The 9,894-nt window shown below is 40.5% G+C and overlaps 1 protein-coding gene across 5 annotated transcripts; it reads right to left on the bottom strand.

Annotated features, from left to right (window-relative positions):
* Window positions 1–254: 254 nt before the first annotated feature.
* On the bottom strand, window positions 255–9,886 carry srrm1 (serine/arginine repetitive matrix 1). Of its 5 annotated transcripts, none has more exons than XM_020645001.3 (17): window positions 9,747–9,886; window positions 8,849–8,938; window positions 8,582–8,704; window positions 6,222–6,392; window positions 5,854–5,942; window positions 5,531–5,758; window positions 4,984–5,169; window positions 4,737–4,856; window positions 4,350–4,558; window positions 3,763–3,843; window positions 3,239–3,325; window positions 2,909–3,044; window positions 2,705–2,794; window positions 2,140–2,622; window positions 1,845–2,031; window positions 1,268–1,441; window positions 255–1,079 (listed from the first exon to the last, which is right to left on the bottom strand). In XM_020645001.3, exons 1-17 carry the CDS (start codon window positions 9,765–9,767, stop codon window positions 1,068–1,070), a joined length of 2,487 nt encoding a protein of 828 aa, XP_020500657.2. In that variant the 5' UTR covers window positions 9,768–9,886; the 3' UTR covers window positions 255–1,067. The 5 variants fall into 5 exon arrangements, with proteins under 5 accessions (XP_020500657.2, XP_020500655.2, XP_020500656.2 ...); XM_020644999.3 differs by having other exon boundaries at window positions 255–1,086; XM_020645000.3 differs by lacking the exon at window positions 3,239–3,325 and having other exon boundaries at window positions 255–1,086.
* Window positions 9,887–9,894: the final 8 nt, after the last annotated feature.

Genomic DNA, 9,894 nt, shown 5'->3' on the forward strand with positions numbered 1-9,894 from the left:
TTCTTGAATACTAAAAATGTCTATCAAATATATCACATTAAACTATCAAGGATTTTATAGTGAAGGACATTTAGGTTTAATTAGCTGATGCTTGTGAGCTCAACACATTTGGTTTTATTACACGACTTCCAATCAACATTTCTGTTAAATACTAATCTTTATTTTCTTCACCCACCAACAGAGCATTACCAAGTTTTAGTTTAAAAAAAATCTCATTTAAATCACAAATGACAATCGAAAAATTAGAGAGACACTTCCAATAAAAAAGGTTTTAATTCTGAAAGGATGACAAAACAACAAGAGCCAGGGGTTCTAAATACAAATCAAATAGCAGTCCAACAGAGATTAGCTTGGTGAAGGGTGTGAAAGTAAAGTTAATTTCATATCAATCCATTGGGGAAAAAAATTAAAGCATACTCTGTAACACGAGATTGTTACTGACCATTTCAAAAATCATAAAACATCACGTTAAACAATGCCAAAAAACTTCTAAATTGTTATAGTATGGGACACGACTTTCTGTTACTGCCTTTAAAAGTGCACAGTTGTACAACTGTTCCCACTGATTAAAGGCATGAGTAGAAGTTTTACGTTATGTTGGCTTTTTGTCTACACTCCACAAGATCAGTGGTTCATGCACATCAGAGACTTTCACTGCACATGCAATCATTTCTCAATGGAATCTACTGTAGGCTTTGGAAAACATTTTCTAACCTCCCTAACGCATACCTCTGAGCTTAAACCATTCACCTGCTCAATTTAAAAATATGGACAACACAAGCTTCTTTACAGTATAGATAATACCCCAACTGACAAAGCAAGCTCTTAATGACACACAGTTCAGAATGTATCAAACCAGTAAAAAGGAAACAAAAGACTCAAGATTTAACAATTTTTACATTCTAAAGCTGAACCAGGTTGATGACAAACATCAATATAGAGTTGAAAAACATTATTGAGAGAGAACCCCTCGTTTCAGGACATCTGTGATGGAGACATCTGAGCCTTCCTCATGGAGCGCAGGGCCTTCTCGCGAAGGTGCTTTTCCAGGTCATCCAAGCGGTCTTCTACTTCACTGTCTGATTCCTAAAAGACAAACAGCATGAAATACACATTTTTCCCCATTTAGTTGCTTAAAACAATTACAGAATGATGGTGCTGGGGGAAAAAAGTTTATCAACAAAATCTAAATCTCCACTTCTTGTATACAGCATGTTTCCTGTGAGAAAGCTTGGTAAGTAAAAACACAACAAAAAACAGGGTTAACCTTTCTTGACTCTCCATCCTCCTCAATGCCCTGATTCTCTTGTCCATCTGCAGTCGCAGGGCCACTGCTCTTCTCCTTCTTGTGTTTCTTGTGCTTCTTGTGTTTCTTCTCTTTCTTATGTTTCTTTTCCTTCTTCTTCTTCTTTTTCTTCCCACTTGCATCAACATCCGAGTTCTGTGTAAAAACAGGTCAACATAAGAACTCAGTTGAAATGACGCATAACACCACAGGAACAATGATGGACACATTGTGTTTATGAAACATTTTCTTTTTCAGTAAATGTTTAACAGGCCTCTTTTGTTTATGTAGTTCAGAATATATTGAACGTGATGTTGGAAGACAAGAAAACATTGGGTAATATGGTTATACTATGACCATTCTGGCTTGCTACATAAACAAATGTATATTATTTAAACTGCTACATGACATATTAGAAAAGTTCTATATCATTAAAATGGGGAACTTTGATATCACTTGTAGTCTTCTCAAGTTTACATAGACTCTAATAATTATGACCCTGCTTGTATGCAGTCAATTCAAAATAATCACACTTGTCAATAAGCTGCTGAAATCAAACCTTGCTTGGGGATTGACTGCCTGATCCACTGCTGGGCTTTTTGGCAGGTGGCGGAGAACCACTGGCTGAGTGAGATGGTGAAGGGGAGGCAGATGCTGGGACTGGACGTTTCTGAGCTGCTGGTTGAGGGGAAACAGACCTAGATCTAGAGGATGCTCTTCTCATAGGCTGTGGACTCGGAGATGGCCTGCGGATGACACAAAGGTGACATTAAGTAGGCGGAGATGACACATGTATGAAACTTTTTTTATTCTGACTAAATCATAATTGAGACGAGGATAGCTGCTTTGATTACCTCTGGTTGTTGTGTGGCTCTGGAGTGCGTGACACTCTGCGGATGGGTTTACCACTATGTGAAGGGGACTGCTGTCTCCGCTGGTTTGATGGAGATGTACTGGACGTTTCATAACGTCCCTTTGGACTGGGTGAACCCCTGACAGTGCGACTGCGGTTGGCAGGAGATGGGGAGAGGCGACCGGCTGCTGCAATGGGGGATCGTGTGTCCCTGCTTGGCCTGACAGATTGCAACATTGGGCTTCTCCTGTGTCTGGGTGGAGATGAGGACAATGGAGGTGTCCGTCTTCTTTGAGCAGGAGAACTTCTGCGCTTAGGGGACCTGGAGAACCGTCGCTTGGCCCCTGGAGACGAGCGCTTTGGTGGAGAAATAGACAACCTCCTTTTCAGGGCAGGCACAGGTGAGGGGCTGTAGCGACGCTGAATAGGAGGAGAATAGCGTCTGGGGGATGGAGAACGACGGCGAGGAGGTGGGGAAGGAGACCTGAGGAGCACCAAATTCAAATTTCACACCTCTGAATTTTCAATTACTAATATTAATGACGGACGATTGAATATTCCCATACCTTCGTCTGGGAGGAGAAGGAGATCTGCGACGACGGGGGGGAGAGGGGGAGCGACGTCTGCGTCCAGGGGGTGATGGAGAACGTCTTTTCCTAAAAGAGTAAAAATCCAAAACATTTAACAAAGGAACACTGCCAACAACTTGTATTTTTGTCTATCAAGACAAAACATACAGCGAAAAAAAACCACTGTTTTAAGTGTTTGACCTTGGAGAGGTATCTCTGTGTCGCCTCCGTGGGGATGGCGTACGGCTGCGTCTTCTTCTGACTTCACCATTTCTGGCACCTGGCCCTGCTGTTTGCCTCTTGGGCCCCTCATCATCCGACGACGAAGACCCTGTATCTGAAACGAAACGGACAGAGAACATCAACCACTGTTTTACTCTCGCCTAACTGTCAGGGATGAGGAAAGCACACCAAAGTTAGGGCTGGGGCAAAGCTTCAAAAGTTCATGACACAGTGAGGTCAAGAGGAGATTGACAGAGACGTTGTTAAAGAGTATGGGGGAGAACATGAGGGGATATAAATGCTTATAACCTGAAGAAGACTGACGATTCTGCCTGCGATATTGACGTCGCTGCTGCACGGAATCTGCTGTTGTCCCTTTCTCATTTTTATCCTCCTCTGAAATGTAGAGCATTAAGTGTCTCATCATTGTTTGTAATGCCAGTAAATCAGACTGCCATGAAAAAGTGAGATTTACAGAGAAAATGTATATTTTTATGACTGCTGCTAGAGAACGTCAACACAGCACAGTGCATATGATCTATATGTTTTTACAATGGTGTAAAATGTTAGTTTAAACTGTGTTTCGTCATGTGAGGATAATAAACCAAAATGTAAAGTAGTTTTCAATATGAGAGAACTCAAACAAGGTCTTTGGACATGAATTTACACATTTGGCTTCGCAAACTAGGCATTTTTGTTGCCTTAAATGTTGAGTGACGAAACATCTGTGTCAATTTCTGAAGATTGGAAGTGTTTGGGATCTGGACCATTCATCCCAATTTGTAAGCTGGAGTCCATTATGGTTCTTTGAATAGAATTAATATATTGCTTACCTGACTCAGACCCCTCAGAAGGTCTGGGCTTGGCATTATCAGATGGCGAATCAGCTCTGCCTCCTTGTTTACGCTTGAAACCTGAAAAAAAAAAACAAGGAGCCAAGACTTTTAGATGCACTTCAAATCAATTTAATCATCAATTATAGCTCTGTAAATAAGAGATCAGTCCTCAACTAATGCACAGTAACTACTTGGTTTTCTGTAACCTAACTAACAAGGGAATTTACGCATAAAAAGACTGTCATTTATGGGGCGCTGGTGTCACAGTGGGTATTGCGCACGTCCCATGTATGGAGGCTATAGTCCTTCAAGCGGGCGGACCGGGTTCGGGTCCGACCTGTGGCTTCTTTCCTGCATGTCGTTACCCACTCTCACTCTCTCTCTTTGATTTCCAGCTCTATCCACTGTCCTATCTCTCCAATAAAAGGCACAAAAAGCCCAAAAATAAATCAAAAAAAAAAAGATTGTAATTTAGCAATTTAAATTTCTAAGAACTAACAAGCTTAAGGTGTCATGTGGCTCTGAGTACACAGTTAGACAAAAAAAAATGTGAAAGGACAATGAACATAACATATAGCTCATACCAGAAGATCTGGCAGGTGATGCAGAGCCTCTGCCTCTTCTGGCCCGTGGAGATTGAGACCGTCTGTCCTTCCCTGCAGGGCTATTGGAGGTGTCAGGATGAAGGACCTGTTTTCGGGGTGGTGTGTTGGATATCCTTTTCATTGCTTTTTTTGGTGAGCGAGAGCCAGAGGAGCTGCTGCCAGAGGATGAAGCAGAGCGAGAGCGCCTCCTGTAGGAAACAAACAACATGATTTTGAGAGTATTTACAAAGTATAACTATTTACAAAGTATAACTGGCCACACAATCGTCTGATTCTCAGTAAAATAAGGTAAATAGTATGAAAAGAAGAAACGAAGGAACAATATTTAAATATTATTTCTTTAACCAGTGGGTTACAGTCACTGACCGGCGGACAGGGGAGCGTCTATGGCGGTGTCTGGGGCCAGGGGGACCACGTCTAGGGGGACTCCTTCGGCGAGGAGACATTCTCCTCCTTGGACTCGGTCTTCTACGAGGGGAGTATGATCTGAAACGGCAAAAAGAGAAAGAGAACATAGTAATCTCATTTATTATTTCAAAATAGTTCTAAATTCTCCAAATATCTGACTTCTGAAGAACTAGAAGAGTTTAACTATCTGTACATTGAGAATTACCTAGAACGTGAGCGCCGCCGGCGAGAGCGGGAATGAGAACGAGAACGGTGGTGAGGTCTTTCCCTCCTACTGTCTTTTTCTTTTTCCCGGGACCTGGGCCTTTCTTCTTTCTTGTGAACCTTCTCCGGTGAGGGTTCTTTGACATCAGTCACAGAGTCTGCTTTCACCACCTCCACAACATTGTCACTGCAGACCAGAAAAAAATTTAATAAGTAAGTTTATAATTTTTCATCCATTCAAGCCTATCCAACCTAATCCAAATTCAGATTAAAAACCTAGGATATATATTAGTTTGGATGCAGCCCACTTTCCACCAGTCATGACTGCTACACAAAATGATGCAATTTCAAAGAAGACAAAAGAACGCTTACATGCACTATAATACAAACTGTATTATGGGTTATTATAATACCATACAATTTGAATTAATAAAACACCACTAAGAAATTGGTGGAGTAAGATATTCAAATTAAAAAGAAATATAACCTATAAAAACCTATTGAATTCAATAAAAAATATAAGACTTAGAATATAGCCTTTCACTAACCAAGTGGAAGAAGTTTCTTGGATTACTGGTTCTGGCATAGCTCTTGGTTCTGATGTTTCTGGCTCCACAAGCTGCTCCAAAGGTTTCGTGGGCAGTTGCATCAAGGGCGGAGGGGGTGAACCGCCACCAACTGGGCTGGGTTTACGTCTTGGGGAGCGGGATGCACTGCGTTTCCTTTCTCGCTTCACTGGTGACCTTCGCCGTGGTGACGGTGATCTTGTCTTCCGCCTTGACAGAGATGAAGTAAAGAGAGAATTACTTTTCATGTTCTGTGATAAATACCATCCAACTTCTGTCCACCGATGTCGAGACAATGTCCTTACCTCCTCGGGCTCTTAGACTGAGCCCTCTCTCGGATTTCCTTCTTATCCTCATCAACCTTCTTCAGAGAAGCAAGCTTCTCCTGCTCAATCTTCCAAAAATAAAATAATGGGGGGACAAAGAGATAGTTGTTATAATACTTGTCTCTGTTAAAGCTAACAGAAAAGGTTATTGACTTCTAAAATAAAAGCATTTTACATACAGGTGGTTGAGAGCTCTATTTTACCATGACATTGTCAACTTTATACACTAGTCTTAAACTGCCCGTACTACTAATATTCCTCACTCACAGTCACTTAAACCTCAAATTCATGACCTTCTGATAGCTAACAAAGGTATTTTGCAAAGTTATACCTTTGTGAAAGCTCACCTGTCTCTGTTTAATTTCCTCTTTCTTCTGTTCCAAGAAAGCAGAGGGGATACCAGCAATATTCTCCTGGGCACTCAGCAACAGGGGCCACAGGTCCTTCATGAACTCCCGGGCATTCCTCCCATTCAGGAAACCTGTCAGGTTGATCTGCATCATCTTGCTATCTGGGTGCTGTAACACACACACGAAGGAGGGAGAGAAAAGACCATATGGACATTGAAATAATGGATGGTAAAATATCAGGGGGAGGTAGGATCCCACAATTGGGCCTACCTACCTTCTAGTTCTCACTAACTTTACCTGTGACTATATAGTTAATCACATTAAAAACATGTAAAACTGACTAGGATATTTAAGCATACCTGGGTCCATTAACCTATCAAAATAAAAATGTGATTGATATACTCACAAACTCATGAAACTGAGAATGCGAGCTAACTGAGGGGAGACTTTTCTAGTGGAATACAACTGCATGCAATACTGCCCTTACACCCAATTCTGATTTATTCCTCAGATATAAACTCTATCAAAACAAACTCAAATAACACAAAAATATATCATGTCATATATTCTGTCAATTGCATTACCCACTAGTGTACATATCTATGTCCCTACCCACCCCTCTTTCTTTAGTCTCCCAACAGTCTACACAATCAGGAGTTAAACAAATAGCCACAATACAGAGTGCTTAAAACCCAACACTGCAAGTACAGTTCCGGTGTCTTCAGTGAGTCCCGTGGGATCAGTGGGCACGGAGCTCCCTTGGCTTGCTTCCGCCTCCCTACTGCTTGAGACTCAACCACCTTGAGCTTAATGTTATATCATTTATCTAAATTGCAAGAGACGAACAAGCAATAATGAGTACACAGTTACACAAAAATTGAGTTTATTTTAAACAAATGTTATTGTGAGATACCCTAATCTCAATTAAATTACCCTCTGATACTATAATGCAACAGTTCCCTTTTAACTTAGCTTTAACAACCCACCCTATCCCAAAAAGCTATGGCAAGTAAATAATAAAATGAAAAGCTAAAAAAAAAAAAAAAAAAAACTAGACTGATACTTTTATGTTGCAGTGCTTGTATGAAATATATCACTTTAAACATACAGGGTTTGGAGTATCCTAAGTGAGTTAAGGACAATGATGAAACTTATAGCCATACATACCAACACATGTTTGGAAGTAAACTATGGGATGGATCCTCTTAATAGTCTAATGCAGGGTACTCTGTAAATTATATAGGTTGCACCCCCCCATGTCACAAGTAGTTTTTTAAGAAAAGTCATATATATATAAATAAAGGTAGATAGCCTACAGGGAAAAAAAACAAGTAAAATCTACTTTATACAACAATAATAACTACGTAACATCAGTAGGGCTTGGCACTACAGCGGTGATGGCAGAAAGGATGTTATGGTCAAAAACATGACCAATGTGAAAATTTTAACAAATTGACAGTTTTTAAGAGTAACTTACGTTAAACTATAAGAACACAAGCCACACATCTGACCCCAACTGACAGAGGCGGACAGAGATTCAAAGTAACTGTTAAGAAAAATTTGGGATCTGGTCCAAATCTTGGTTGTTGTTTTTTTTTGTTGCTGTCCTGCAGGGGTTGAGGTTCTCTACTTGCTAGAGTGATGTACAGTAACAACTGGGGGTGAGTTCAAGACCCCCTCACATCACTGTTATGTATGGTTAAAAGTGCAATGGAAAACACTTCTGACCACAACATACAGAGGTCAAAATACTGGTCAGCTTGATGTTAAGTTTATCTAAAGCTAATCTTTAAATGACGTATAGAAGGTTTACGATATTCAAAAAGGCTGCAGCACATTACTGAACGTTCCCGTTTTAAACTATTGTTGCAGTTCGATTAAAAGGCTCTCGGCAGATAAATGATGCAATGTAAATACGTACGGAGAACATAATCATGGCATTGTTTAGGTGTTTCTTTCACTGACATTATATTGGTAATCCCTGCATATAACTCACCTCAAACCACACACTGCATCATGAAGGGAGAGTTGGGCTCAGTGACTTTGGGCTCAGGAGAGAGCTAATTAGGTGTTGGTGCTATACTTCTGATGCAAGGTATAACATCCATATTGGTTCAGGCCTTTTAAATCATAAATCACATCATCATTAGAAGACTGCTGAATAAAGGCACTTTTTCACATAACAGCAAAACATGGTTATGCACAAATCAGTTTTCTACCTATTGTTACTTTAACCCATTCCATTTCAATTTGACTAGGATGTGCAATTATTTGCTGAGGTTCATCCTCACTAACAAATGCCCTCAAATTTATGATAGCTTTGAAAAAAAAAAAAAAACACTCATTAAAGACATTACCTTCTCCTCAAGCTGGTTAAATATGAACTCTATGACGACATCATCCTCAAATCCCAGAATCTCGGTCACTCGTTGAGTAATCCAAGGTTTGATGACTTCTAGGTTCACTTTGGTCATGTCCACCTAAAAGAAAACACAAGCAAATCAAGGACCCCCAATTAAAAAAGAAAAAAGAACATTATGTTGACCACATTGTTTACATGGGAGAATTTAGTTACAAGTGTTTAAGCAGAAGTTTTTGTTTTTGTATGAGGATGATCAAATTACCTTCTTGTCCAGACATTCTGCAAATTTCAGCTGCTTCAACAGTTTCTTCTGCTTGTTGCTGAAACGATTGTCTTGCTCCGCACTTGTGCCCTGAAGAAACATCATCACATTCATGTTAAAAAATATAATAAATTATATTAGAATTAAACTCAGTTAGTAACATTTTGCAAAACTTTGAATTAAAGTTTACTTAATTAAACTCTACCTCTCTCGTAAACATGTGACGTGTATTTAAAAAGATAGTACACATGTGACTACAGCACCGTGAGATATTTACACTGTCAACCTGAACCCGGATGAGCTAGCATTAGTGTAGCTAACAGCCTGGTTAATCCTCCAAGGGAACCCGGAAGGCTGTTACCCACAGCATCCACACTGGTCGGTTAAAGTGCTGACATGACCATACTAACGAAACGGATTTCATTATGGAAGCTAAACACACTTTTGGTCTACTTGTGGTAGGTTGCGTTCGCGTGGTCGTGACACAGACACAGAAACGACGCACCGACCTGGACGCCATCTTTACTGAAGGCTAATAAATTAGCAGAAGCATGCTAGCAGGATCGGCTTGTCTAATTCCTGGAAATGTTTCTATCTACTAGTGAATACAGAAACAGCAACAGTGCGCGTCGAAGAATCATAACAGAAGGCTATGCTGTAAAACAAATCTAATTACTTTGCAAAACCACGTCGTCTCTAGTCGTGTGCAAGTTTAAACACGGCTAATGTCGGAAACCAAGATGTTATTTATCAGCTCATAGACGGAGCCCTAACCGTGCCGTGTCTGGCCCTCCAACTAAATCCATATTGCAAATTAAAGTTCTTACTGCACACAAAAAGTTTCTATCCGACTTGACAGCAAGTTAATAAAGCTTGTAGATAAAATAAAATAACTTACGCGGAAGAATCCCGCGTCCATTATTGGAGATAATGGATATTAACAGGCGCTGTGAGAAGGACGTGCGTCTCCGGTGAAATCTCAGAAGCTCGTCGGGTGAAACGAGCGCCTCTACAGGACGACACCGGCATTACACCCACTGTGTTAG

The sequence above is a fragment of the Labrus bergylta genome, chromosome 18, assembly GCF_963930695.1.
Source record: "Labrus bergylta chromosome 18, fLabBer1.1, whole genome shotgun sequence".
Classification (NCBI taxonomy): Eukaryota; Metazoa; Chordata; class Actinopteri; order Labriformes; family Labridae; genus Labrus; species Labrus bergylta.

What these genes read in the sequence shown, in the direction of transcription:
- srrm1 (XM_020644999.3), bottom strand. Translation starts at nt 9,767, where the DNA reads ATGGACGCGGGATTCTTCCGC. An exon ending in CGGCGGCGCTCACGTTCTAG is followed by an intron (nt 4,857 to 4,983) that starts GTAATTCTCAAT and finishes TTGCCGTTTCAG; the next exon opens with ATCATACTCCCCTCGTAGAA. An exon ending in AGGATGGAGAGTCAAGAAAG is followed by an intron (nt 1,087 to 1,267) that starts GTTAACCCTGTT and finishes TTTGTCTTTTAG; the next exon opens with GAATCAGACAGTGAAGTAGA.